Source organism: Berghia stephanieae, chromosome 7 (assembly GCF_034508935.2).
Source record: "Berghia stephanieae isolate SIO BIC M18660-M18661 chromosome 7, UCSD_Bste_1.3, whole genome shotgun sequence".
In the NCBI taxonomy this organism is placed as follows: domain Eukaryota; kingdom Metazoa; phylum Mollusca; class Gastropoda; order Nudibranchia; family Aeolidiidae; genus Berghia; species Berghia stephanieae.
Window position 1 is genome coordinate 28,255,988 of NC_088366.1, and position 13,569 is coordinate 28,269,556.

General features: G+C 35.3%; 1 protein-coding gene across 4 annotated transcripts; it reads left to right on the plus strand.

The window, feature by feature from the left end:
* The first annotated feature begins 179 nt into the window (after nucleotides 1-179).
* Nucleotides 180-13,214, plus strand: LOC144976989 (uncharacterized). Of its 4 annotated transcripts, none has more exons than XM_078921646.1 (5): nucleotides 180-404; nucleotides 1,902-2,004; nucleotides 6,176-6,339; nucleotides 10,472-10,657; nucleotides 12,107-13,214. In XM_078921646.1, the coding sequence occupies exons 2-5, from the start codon at nucleotides 1,934-1,936 to the stop codon at nucleotides 13,027-13,029; spliced, it is 1,344 nt and encodes a 447-aa protein (XP_078777772.1). In that variant the 5' UTR covers nucleotides 180-404; nucleotides 1,902-1,933; the 3' UTR covers nucleotides 13,030-13,214. The 4 variants fall into 4 exon arrangements, with proteins under 4 accessions (XP_078777772.1, XP_078777771.1, XP_078777770.1 ...); XM_078921645.1 differs by lacking the exon at nucleotides 180-404 and adding an exon at nucleotides 1,159-1,359 and having other exon boundaries at nucleotides 1,838-2,004; XM_078921644.1 differs by lacking the exon at nucleotides 180-404 and adding an exon at nucleotides 1,159-1,359.
* Nucleotides 13,215-13,569: the final 355 nt, after the last annotated feature.

Below are 13,569 nucleotides of genomic sequence, written 5' to 3' on the forward strand. Positions count from 1 at the left end.
GAAAAGAAAACACGCAAGCCACCAGGATATGATAGTAAATTGTTTATCAAAAGTGAGTAGTTTTCTTAGTGGGGATGGAGTCAACAGACTTTGGCATTTTTTGGAGTGTTTTGGCATTTTTTGAGTCTTCCACTGGCATTTTGTTGAAAAATAATCTGGCAACCCTCCTACCCTGGGGATTTGATAAAGATGGGGGTCTTCTTTTGGCTTTGATTTCAGGAAGGGCCTTCAGAAAGTTGTTTTATTGTCCTTCTGCACTCTTAATTGATCTCTCGGAAACAACAGCTTAAAGAGATGAATTTTATGAAATTTTAATATCTAACGTTAGACTCAAACTCAATCCATTTATCATAATTAGGCACCAATAACAACGGCAGATAGTTTTCACCCGGAAGTAAAGGGAAGTAACCAATAACTTAATATATAGATTTGATAACTTTCTCTGTTTTGTCCCTTGTCAAGAAATTTGTAATGAAAATAATAAACGCACACATTTTTAAAAAAGAATTATTATTATTATTATTATTATTATTATTATTATTATTATTATTATCATTATTATTATTATTATTATTATTATTATTATTATTATTATTATTATCATTATTATTATTATTTGTTTTAGTTTTCCACAAAATCTAGATGTAGCAGTGGTAGAAGAAGTAAAAGTAGTAGTAGTAGTAGTAGTAGTAGTAGTAGTAGTAGTAGTAGTAGTAGTAGTAGTAGTAGTAGTCTTTGGTATGGTGGGTATGCTACTGTATTTTTACTGTATTTGTTTTTCTTGACTCTATATGAATCCTTGATCTGGCTATGAATTGTTATTGTTATTATTATTTTATTTTTTTATTTTTTTCACTTAAAATTGATATTTATATTGTAAAGTGCCCAGAGCTTGTGTTTTACACGAGAATGAGCGCTATATAAATGTGTATTATTATTATTATTATTATTATGCAGGGAAGAGAATTGAATTGAGGGAGGGATTTACAAAAGATTGGGGGGGGGGGTAATTTTCTCTCGATTGGCTCGTCTTTGCCTTCCTTTTTTTTAAAAAAAAAAGTTATTTATGCAAATCAATATCACACATTCGGGGAAGGGGGGGGGGGGGGTTATTAAATTAATATTTTTTTTGACGGTCGTCAGCCATTTAATGTCAGTCACAACATCAGTCAGTAAGTGAACGGTTTAAAGCGTGGGTGTCACCATCTGTCTTGAGTGTCCAACGTCTCTCAGCACTATTGCTATTGTTTTTTGACCGCCAGTTGACTGATTAGGTCTCCCAAATTTTCTCAAACATCCTAACTAATGTTTAAGTTTACTCGAAATTTTTGGTGTGTAGGTACTTCGATCTGGCAGCTGGTGAGTTTTCTCTTTAAACTGATGTGTGCATGTCGACTTACGCGCATACTATATACCAACAATAATATAAGTATTGCTTTTGTGTGTATGTGTGTGGGTGTGTGTGTGTGTGTGTGTGTATGTATGTGAGGGTGGGTTCTTTTAAACAACGGATCAGTCAATAAATTATGCTCATCGGATGAGTTAGGGGAATGGTAATGTGTGTGTGTGTGTGTGAGAGAGAGAGAGAGAGAGAGAGAGAGAGAGAGAGAGAGAGAGAGAGAGAGAGAGAAAATGTGTGTGTATGTGTGTGTGGTGGGGGGGGGGGGCGAAGCTGTAAACGCCACACGAACTAACCTGTCAAATTTATTGGAAATACTAGAATTAAATGAATAAATAAATAGATAAATAAATGGATAAATAAATGAATAAGTACACAAATAAATAGATAAATAACTTAATAAGAAAAGCGTGATGTCAACTTAATTTTGGACTATAGTGATCCAATTTAATGACAAGGCGATTTTTAAAAACATTTGATTGAGTGTGCATATTTCTTTAAGTTTGAAGGGAAACTGACCTCAACGTTTTGATTATGACAAGTTGCAGTGCAGAGTCCTACACCATTGACAACTTTCTGATAAAACAAAGAACTGTGTCTGTCAGGTAGGCTACGTTATCATTGAATGACATAAGTTAATTATAAAGGAACTATGATCTTATTAACTATTAGAATGTGCCCATTTATATATAGCACATTTCTATGTTTTCCATCGTGCTCATTTTTTTCATTTGTTCTCAATTATCTCTTAATAGTAAGTAGTATGTTGGAGTGAGACCGACATGTACTTATTTTCAGGTCTGAGAACCTAATTTGTATTGGGCTCAGTGTTGTAATGGAAATACTCCCAAACGAACACAAAATATTATTCATTACAACGATGTTAATATGAGCGTTCAAATATCAGACCTGCACGTCAGGTGAAACTATGGTCTAAAATTGAATGTCAAGATTCATTCATAAAGTATGTACAGTAGTATTAGTTCAAATACATTATCGTTCATTAGATGGAATTGAAGCTGCAATTCAATTTACAAAGACATAATAATATGACCTGAAACTTTCGAGCTTCACCTATCTCGACGTGTACATACATGCAGGTCTGGCACTCGAACGTCCTTATGGGCCTAGTTAACATTCATTTTTGTAATGGACACTATTTTGCGTCATTTTTGTTTAGATTTCCATTACAATAATGAGCCCATAAGGAATTGGGTTATCAGACCTGCAAATAAGTGCACGTCGACCTATGTCAACAAAGCAGGATTAATGTTTCATATATCGTGATTTATTGTCTTTGTAAATGATTGTTATTTATTATTTAATCAATCTTTAAGCAGCATCATTTGCATTATTGTTCAAATAGTTCAAATAAATGAGTAAGTTTAGTTTCTTTAATTTGAACGTCTCAATAATTTTTTTAAAAAAAGTAAAAATAAAGAGAATAAAAGGAAATCAATTTTAAAAAAATATATTTTGACTTTAATCTAAATGATTACCTCTTCTTGTTCATTACAACATAACAAACGTTTGACGCGTTGAGTACTGGGTGCACCAATTATCTAGGTTTGATAACCGAACGCAATCATGGGCCTGGTTTTACATAGTTATAATGGACAATATGTTGCGTCGGTTTGAGAGTATTTCCGTAACAACAATGAGACCATAACAATTTGGGTTATCAGACCTGTAAATAAGTAGGGTGTCGGATGAGTAGCATTTATCATTCCCCCAACAGGCCACAAGGGACCTAGTTTCTATTTCATACCGCACAAAGGGCCTGTTTGGCGACCCTTTCGCACATGTCATGGCCCGGTAGGCTACTCATTCACACCAGAGACGAGCGAGGTGATGTGTATAAATGTCTTACCCAAGGACACAATACTAGGGCCAGAGTTTATGAATTATCTGCTATGTATATTATCTATTTGGTTTTAGGCAAAACTTTGTTCCCTGCCTGTTATGCTTACAGAGACGAAACACCAATTATTTTTCCAAAACTCTTTTCTAATCAAGTTGAAAAAGATGTTAAGTCAGATTACGATTGAGTTGGTGATGGGGATACTTAGTTACATAATTCTATTTGGACCTCAAGGCACATAGGGCATTCACCAGACATCTCCAATGTCTGCGGTCGGCTGCTTAAGCAGTGGTGTATTTCTGGACAGGCCTGCTTCCTTTATTCCTTTTTTTTCCATGGTCCTTCGCTAGGTTTCTTTGGGTCTCCTCCAGTCTCCTCCCATCTGCTGTCCAGTACAGGCCTGTCTTGGGAAGTGACCCTTTTTTTTTCCATTATGGCCACATGACCCAGCCAACACCATCTTCTTTTTATTTGGCTTTCAATATTTAGTGCAGTAAGCTTTCTTTAATAGATCCACTGTTTTTCTTTTTATAGGCCAAAACATGTTTGAAAATTCTTTTTAGACATTTGCTTTGAAAGGTTTATAGCTTTAAGCTACGAAAGATGTCATTTTCCAGCTTTCACTCCCATAAAGCAGTACACAGTAAAACATTGCTTTTGTATATTTTCATTTTAGTCTCTCTCATAATTTGCTTTGATTTCCAAAAGTTTCCTTTTGGATTCTGTGCTCAATGTCGGGTTCTGCACTACCTTTCGCACTTGTCATTTCCAGGTAGGCTACTCATTCACACCAGAGACGAGCGAGGTGATGTGTATAAATGTCTTACCCAAAGACACAATGATATCTACTATGTATGTTACCTATTGGGTTATAGGCAAAACTTTGTTCCCTGCCTGTTATGCCGGACAGAGACGAAACACCAATTAATTTTCAAAAACTCTTTTCTTATCACGATGAACACGAGTACGAGTCAGATTACGATTGAGTTGGTAACGGGGATAACAGGCCTCCAATTTCTTTCTGACACTTGCCCACTTCATCAGAACATTGGATCTTCTCATTACCAACAATGACATTAGTCCATCCGGCATCACTACCTCCACCACTTCCTCAGCCAACTCATCATCATCATCATCATCATCATCATCATCATCATCATTATTATTATTATTATTATTATTATTTATTATTATTATTATTATTATTATTATTATTATTATTATTATTATTATTATTATTATTATTATATTATTATTATTATTATTATTATTATTATTATTATTATTATTATTATTATTATATATTATTATATATTATTATACTATACTACTACTACTACTATACTACTACTACTACTACTACTACTACTACTACTACTACTATACTACTACTACTACTACTACTACTACTACTACTACTACTACTATAACTTACACTACTACTACTACTACTACTACTACTACTACTACTACTACTACTACTACTACTACTACTACTACTACTACTACTACTACTACTACTACTACTACTACTACTACTACTACTATATAACTCTTACAACTACTACTACTACTACTACTACTACTACTACTACTACTAACTTTACACTACTATTTACTACTACATACTACTACTATACTACTACTACTACTACTACTACTACTACTACTACTACTACTACTACTACTACTACTTACTACTACTACTACTACTACTACTACTACTACTACTACTACACTACCACCACCACACTACTAACTACTACTACTACTACTACTACTACTACTACTACTACTACTACTACTACTACTACTACTACTAGATATAATCAACCAGGAACAATAAACTTTGAAATTGAAATATTTCGTATTCTTTTCTTCAACATTTATTTAAGGGTTCCGATAGCTCATCTGTGACCCATCGTCTCAAAACGGTATTATGTCGGGATAAATCAAACTCCAAAAGTGAATTGAGGTGTAACATTAAGAAAAATGCGAACTTGGAGTTGTGTCTAGAAATTGAATTAACTTTAACTTTAAATTTAAATTTAACTTTTACTTGAGCTTTTATACAGCGCGATATCCACTTAATGTGCTCAAAGCGCTATACAAGAGGTCCCTGTCCAACAGCAACATGTAACATGTAGAACGAGACATGACGACTGTTAGGCGATATAACAATGCTTTTTCTCCACCATGACAATGGAAATTAACCCACGTTTCGTGCCAGTGTCTACACAAATTCAATTTCCAGAAGCTGGTTCAACCCGACATAATACCGTTTTGAGACGATCTGTCAATTGACTCACGGGCAAATGGACCAGTGTCGGTCTTGTACTTTAACGTTTTGTTTTTATACATCTCTCTCTCTCTCTCTCTTTCTCTCTCTCTCCCTCTCCTCTCTCTCTCTCTCTCTCTCTCTCTCTCTCTCTCTCTCTCTCTCTCTCTCCCCCTCTCTCTGTATATATATATATATATATATATATATATATATATATATATATATATATATATATATATATATATATATTATATATTATATATATATATATCGTTATTTTTTTCTTTTTGGCTGGGTCTGTCAAATAGGTCGATATGTAGTTCACGCATCAGCTTGTCCAGTGCAAGGGACAATAAGCAATTTCTGCTTACGGGTTAATGTTTAAAAAAAAATATTTTTAAAAAAAGACAAAAATAAATAAAAATATATTTTAAAAAAAAAACAAAAAGACAACCCACCCCCCCCCCCCCCCCCCCCAAATTAAAAAAAAACCAAAACAAAACAACAACACACAAAAAAAGAACAACAAAAGAAAAAAAAACGGGATCAACTTCATATCCGTGGACTTAAGTTTGTTAGGGATTACTGGGTTGTTTTTTTTAGCTTTAGTTTCTAGGGATTTTATATTTTCCAGACACCCTCGTCGAGCTGTTCCACTTTACAGACATAACCAGGCTATTCTCACCGCCTTCTTTACAGCTTCTGTCCTGGCCTTCATGGTCATTTATCTAGAAGTTTCCAGACTTCTTTTGCCGGCCAAAGTAATTTCTATCAGAGACTTACGTCATCTTACTCAAGGTAATACACATGATAGTAGTAATAATAATAATGATAATGATGATGATGATGATGATGATGATGATGATGATGATGATGATGATGATGATAATAATAATAGTCATTTTATCATTAATTACCCCCCCCCTCTCTCTCTCTCTCTCTCTCTCTCTCTCTCTCTCTCTCTCTCTCTCTCTATCTTCTTTTAAATTTTTAAACCATTCATTGACCTTAGTCTAAAAACGATAAATCGATGGCAAACTGTTTGGATGCACTTTCTGTTTGCATTTTTGTTGTTGTTTGTTTTGTTTTGCTTTTTCTTCTCGCCCTTTTCTTTCCCGTTATTTTCTATCCGCAAGTATCTGATTTTGAATCAATTCTGCTATGATAATGAAAGTGTCACGAAAGGTATTATATTTATTGATTTTGTGTGTGTGTGTAGAGGGGGGAGGTGTTGAGAGAGAGAGAGAGAGAGAGAGAGAGAGAGAGATAGATAGAGAGAGAGATAGATAGATAGATAGATAGATAGATAGATAGATAGAGAGAGAGAGAGAGAGAGAGAGAGAGAGAGAGAGAGAGAGAGAGAGAGAGAGAGAGAGAGAGAGAGAGAGAGAGAGAGTTTGTAATGTTTTAGTGAGTGTTTGTGTTTTGGTGTCTAACGCATTCCACACGGATGCATACAACAATGAAACATCTTTGGTCTTTTCCCTGTGTATTTCCCAAATTTACATTTAAACATCGTTTGTCTTTTCCCCTGTGTATCTCACAAATTTACATTTAAACATCTTTTGTCTTTTCCCCTGTGTATCTCCCAAATTTACATTTAAACATCTTTTGTCTTTTCCCTTGTGTATCTCCCAAATTTACATTTAAACATCTTTTGTCTTTTCCCCTGTGTATCTCCCAAATTTACATAAATTTAAACACATTTTGTCTTTGCCCATGTGTATCTCCCAAATTTACAATTAGGTTTTTTTTTGTTTGTACTTTGTATTTTTGTTGTTAGTTGTTATTTTGGGGATTGGGGGGGGGGGGGCGGTGTTGTTATTTGTTTTGTTTTTTAAATGTGTTTGTGTGTGTGTGTGTGTGTGTGTGTGTGTGTGTGCGTGTCTGTGTGCGTGTTTTTGTTTTGTAATAGAACATGAAATCAAACAATAATATTACAATTATAGTCAAATGCATTCATGTTGTACTCGTGAAAATATAGAGAGAATCAGATCAATAGATGGCAATGGAGCCAGAATTTGTATCTGTATTTCTGTGGCTTTTAACGGACAGTAACAATTTCTTGCTACCCTTTCGATTCAATGCTGGTCCAAAATAAAATATTTTCTGTCGTTATTGTCAATTACCGGTGGGTGCAGTGGCGTGGCGTGCTTATAATATAAGGTGGTTCCAGAATAAGAAAAAAATGACTTAAAACATGCTTTCTTTGTAAATACAAAAGAAAGAAAACAATATACAGAAAGGACTTACTCAAATAAGTAAGAAGCGGTATTTACTATTTCTCAGTTTTATTTTTTTAAATGCTGTAATGTAATCCATAAAATTTTTGAAAGATGGATTTGGTGCCAAGCACCAAATCAACCAATATAGCCACGCCCCTGGGTGGGTGTACAGAGGGGCTAGAAATAACAACAGTGGCGTGGGGCCATTGGATCGAATGGTGCCAGGCACCGTACCAATCTTTTAAAAATCATTAACGGCATAATTTAATTAAAAATAAAACAGAGAAAGTTTAACTCCACTGTCTTTCGCCAACTCGCCAACAACATACTGCCTTTTTAGTCTCCACTCTATTCAAGATCCCGAATCACGCACTGCGCCGACTCGTGTGTTGGTGACATCACTGCGCGAATTAGTGAATGAATGAACACCGTGGTGCAAAGCAATCCGAGCTCCACTTAATGCTCTATCCATTAGTATCGCTACAGCTGATTGAGCGAGAAACTGGGTCGAATTATACTATCTTCAAATAGCGGAAAACCCCTCGCCTTGTGCCAGGATCTGAGAGCTCCACCGTTGGACTGGGGCGATGCGCCAATGTTGACCCATTTACGTCATAATTAGGGTAACTTCGGCCATCCAAAATATTACATTAACTGTCAAAAACACTGATCATTGTCAAGTTTATTTGTAAGCAGCAAAGAAAAACAACATAAAACTTTAAAATATGACATATCAAAATCCCCCTCCCCCCACCTCTTTTTCACGATTATTGAATAAAGTAATTCTTTGCAGAAACACAAAAGAACATTGAAGCTTTTGAAATGTGGTGCTTGAGAAGGATGCAGAGAATATCGTATACTGCACACAAAACGAACGAAGAAGTGCTAAAACAAACATACCAACAAAGGAAACTAATGCCCTTAATAGCGGATCGACAACTTCCTTTTTCGGACACATAGTAAGGAAAGATAAGAATGAATACCTGGCAAGTTGTGGAAAAATACCTGGTAAACGCGCCCGGGGGAGACAAAGAAAAACACTCATAGACCAACTGAAGGGCTTCACCAACCTAACAATCCAAGAGCTGTTTGAAAAAGCAAGAGACATGGAGGAATGGAGAGAGATAATTCATGCAGTATCCGAAGCCTGGACCAGGCATGGAACCTAGAAGAAGAAGAAGAATTCTTTGCAACACGAAGCATTGTGGACGAATACACCAACATTTTCTTGCTTGTAGTGCCGAGTTGATGGTTACGTGTGTATGAGTGTTTATTTGTGTGTGTGTGTGTGTGTGTGTTTGTGCGTGTGTATTTGTGTCATTCAGAGAAAGAAAGCGAAGATTGTCAACAGTTATACTTTGGTGTGTTTTTTTTATTTCTTAAGTACCTAAGTGGAGTGATTTTTTCTTTGTGATGCTTTAAGATCTGAATCTACCTTTCCATTATTTGAGATATTATTTGAAGTTTTGTTTTGTTAAACAATGAATTGCAATGAATCAAGTTGACTCTTTACTTCACCAACCGTTTGGGAGATCGACACTAGATGACAAATTAGAAATAAAAAGACTAGTTCCTCACCAACCGATTTTGAATTAACACAGGTGTGGAAATCTCGAAAACGCTCTTTTTCAGTGACATGGTATGACAGACATGAATGGCTCACAGTTAGTTTAGAAAAAAAAGTTTCTTTTGTTTTTATTGTCTACTTTTTACAGATACAACAAACACTGACAAATGATGGACATCTATAGGCTATAGTGACCTTAACCACTTCCATCGTATTTCTTGACCTCCTGAACGTTGTTTTAGTACCCTTAAGAGAGTGAAAAATTTCTTGCGAAATTCAATGAAACAGGAGCGGTTAAATTCGTTAATGATTCTGTCAATTCACAAAGCTGAAATAAATGCCAAATGCCATTCCAGATTTCAATAAACAAATTATAAAAAGATTTGCAGAGTTGAAACATCGCCGTGCAGATTTTCTTTACAAGTACTAAAAGTAAGTAATTTCTGTCATAGGTTGTTTTTTTTCTTCTCTCTTTTGATTTACATTTATCACATATTGATTGCATTATCTACCGAATCCAATCCTTTTAATGGTGGACAAAGAATAATTACAAATATCTTTTCACACGGGACTTGTATCTCAGTGTTATGGCTTGTTGTTTTCATGAATTATTTGTTTTTGTGAGTTTTGTACACTCGTAGAAATCATCGACCCTCCCCCCACCCTTCCAAAAAAGAGAGTTTTTAACATGTGCTCTCCCCTCTTAATCGTGTTCACTGTTTAAGAATTTTTTTTCTTCTTCTAATCATGGCACCACCATATGCCGTCAATACGCCACGCCGCTGAATAACAAGCCCAAATCTATCCATATCCGAAACTGATTTTCTTTTTTTTGTTGTTGTTAGCCAAGTGCTCTAACAATAATTCATCTTTCGAGATTCTCCTGATACAAAAAAAAAGTAAAACTCAAGTGATAATGAGTACTTAGCTTTGGCGGTGATGGATAGTGTAAGAGTGCTAGTACACTACGAGTGTCTAACAGGCGTCAGGCGACTTGTACTGTATAAAGTAGAAATTTGGCTCCGTTTGCATGATGGAGGAATAAATGAAGCATTTAATGCGCGTTAAGCATTATAAATCCGCGGAAATGCTCTATATTAATTAATTTTCGTACTTATTTCTATTTTTAATGCGTCAGGTTTTGCCAATGATGTCCATGGGGGATCTCAAGACACTCTCTCCTCTCCACTCCTATCCTACTCAAGACACAAACCATCCGCCATTGTCATTGGATTTAAGGACTGTGGGGCTGAGCACTTGCTGGACCTAATGGCACTTCATCCAGATGTCTTTGTTAACAGGAGAGACCTCCGCTTCTTTGAAGGTAGATGTTGTAAATAGTTCTCCCCCGGGATATAAGCTACACTCCAAAAAGGGATGACAATTTAAGGATCGTTAAACATACACTTACGAGAACGTGTTCATGGTCAGCCATGGATGATTTTCTTTTGCTCACGTTAAAAAAACAACAACAAACAAACAAAATGTATATAATAAGGTGAACTAAAAACAAAAACAAAAACAAAACAAAAACAGCATTATAATTGGATCATTCTTAGAACTGAAAGCAGGGCAAAACAGCCATTTTTGACCGGACAAAAAAAAAAATTGGGACGTTCTCACACGATTCAACTTACTCAAATCGTAACATTTAGGTACGACGCGCACTTATTTACAGGTCTGATAACCAAATTCCCTATGGGCTCAATGTTGTTTAAGAGATTTTTTTTTTTAATGACGCAAAATGTTGTCTATACAACAAAGTTAAACTAGGCCCATAAGTGGGTTTGGATGTCAGACGTGCATGTAATATGGACACGTCGGTGCCAGGCAATGCAGATGATTAAACAAAAATTCAAATTACCGGTAACAAGGGTGTCTGAGATTCGATCATCAATTGAGGCAGGCCGTTTTTTTTGGTTTTTTTTGGGGGTGGGGGTCTTATATTTTTCTTTCTGCTTCGTTTGGCACCATTTCATAGACACTTTTTCATATCTTTATCGTACAACAATGCATGTTCCCTAATTTGTCGCATTACACTTGATCAAAACCGGAAGGACTGAAATATTTTTAAGTTTTGAGATTTTTGCTGTTAAATGAACATATTATTTTAACGAAATTTTAACATTTTCACGTGTGAGTGAAGGATGCCGATAAACACTAGAGATAACGCGAGGTGCTCATTGTGCAACGGTGGATGCTTTGCAAATTGTTCGACTGTATGCTCTGTGAATTCTGTTCACTTTCTGTCATATCCCATCTTAGCTTTCAGTTCTTCAAGGCATTTGTTTTCATTAGCAGCATACATTTGGCATTTGACGACCCCACATAAGCTCATTATTATGAACCATGCTCCTCAGCGCAGTCAATAAGCCATTGGATGTTAGACACCTTTAACCGCTTTTCCGCAAACAAACTAAAAGACCAAAAAGATTTGAATATTGGTTGAGAGGTGCCCATTCATATCCTCTCCTTCCACCGAACACACTTCAAGTGATGGAAGATTTATTTTATAAATATTAATACAATGGAATCCGCATAAAGTCAACTTCTGCTTAAACCTCTTGTTGGTCCGAAATTTTGTTATTTATCTAAGTGTGTTCCATTGAGAATTGATTAAGTCAACCGTACGTACTCAATGTCAACAATTTTTTCTAATCCGACGGCATTGGCTTTATTATGATTTCACTGTAAATTGTCCTGAGAATAGTTGACTAATTAATATGATTATCAATCATCTCCCTTTATCTTTATTTTTCTTCTCCTTTCACAGGCAATCACACTGAGCAGTGGTACATCTCTCGAATGCCCTTGACCCTGCATCATCACTTGACTGTAGATGTGTCCTTGAACTATGTTACAAACCCGGTAGCTTTACAATCAATCAAAAAATTTGATGAAAACATTCGGATCATTGTCATCATATGTAATCCCGTAACACGCCTATTGCTGAGTACAGTGTCTCAATTTATCAGAGATAAACGCCCTAAACCTCCAAATGAAAGTCTCATCAGTACAAACACGAGCAACACTCAAAATAAATCTGATCAATCCAAACGGAAAACATTTCAAGAACCTAAGTATTACCATCGAGAAAAACTGAAAAACGACACTGACACCGTCCAATCTGGCCGCAGAAGAGATGGGGGTGACAAAATCATAAAGAGGTCAGTGTCGTTTGATCAAACAAATTTTTCTGTGAACCTGACTGATACAGCTCTTCTAAAAAATGAAACACTCAACATCAAAAACATAAAGAAATTACTCTCATACTTAAAAGCAAAGATAATTATTAATGACAACAAAGGAAACAGGACTTATCATACACGCCTTTTATACCAAAATGGAGATTTTATCAGCCATATATCTAAAGTTTATAGTATGTTCTCCAAGAAACAAGTCTATGTTGTTGACATGGACCGATTGCATTCAAAATTGGGCGAATGGTCTCATCTCTTGAGTTTTCTTCATGTTAAGTTTGACAATTTTCCATTAAAAACTATTCACCCTGATGGTGAAGGGAGAGATATGAATGACAGGAACGTCTCATCAGATAATAATATAATGCTAAGAGCCATGACTCTTTACAAGAGATTAAGACTCGAGGATGATGCGCTTTTTCGGGACCTAAATGAATTTTATACTCCTTATAACACAAAACTGTTTTCTTACTTGAATAAACTTAAATTGTCTTGATGAAATAAATATCGATTGACTTTTTTTTAAAGAAAAAAAAGCAAAAAAAACAAAACAAAAATCCCTAAAAAAACAAAAAAAAACAAAACAAAAACAAACAAACAACAAAACCCAACAAACAAACAAAAAAAAAAAAAAAAGAAAAACAAATATTAAAAAAGGTAACAACACTGCAACAGCAAAATTATCATCATCATCAACAACAGTCATAAAATAAAATGCCATAATAAGCTAATCATACATTTCGACAGTGGTCGAAGTTAGGCAGGTTTCAAGAGTTACTCATCTCCAAGACCAACGAATCAGCGACTATACAGCTGGTATGACAATGTTACTGAAAATGTGTTAAAGTCTCAAGACGATAAAATGCCTGGATAAGCATGGTGCTTAAAATTGAATGTTAAGCTTAACGGTTAAAATTTTGAGCTGAAATAAATGCCTTCAATGTAGAGAGTGAAACACGTATGTTTTTCACATTTCAAAAAGTCCCATTTTCTCACTGATTATTTTGACTTTAAATCCAACTTTCTTCCTCAAGTT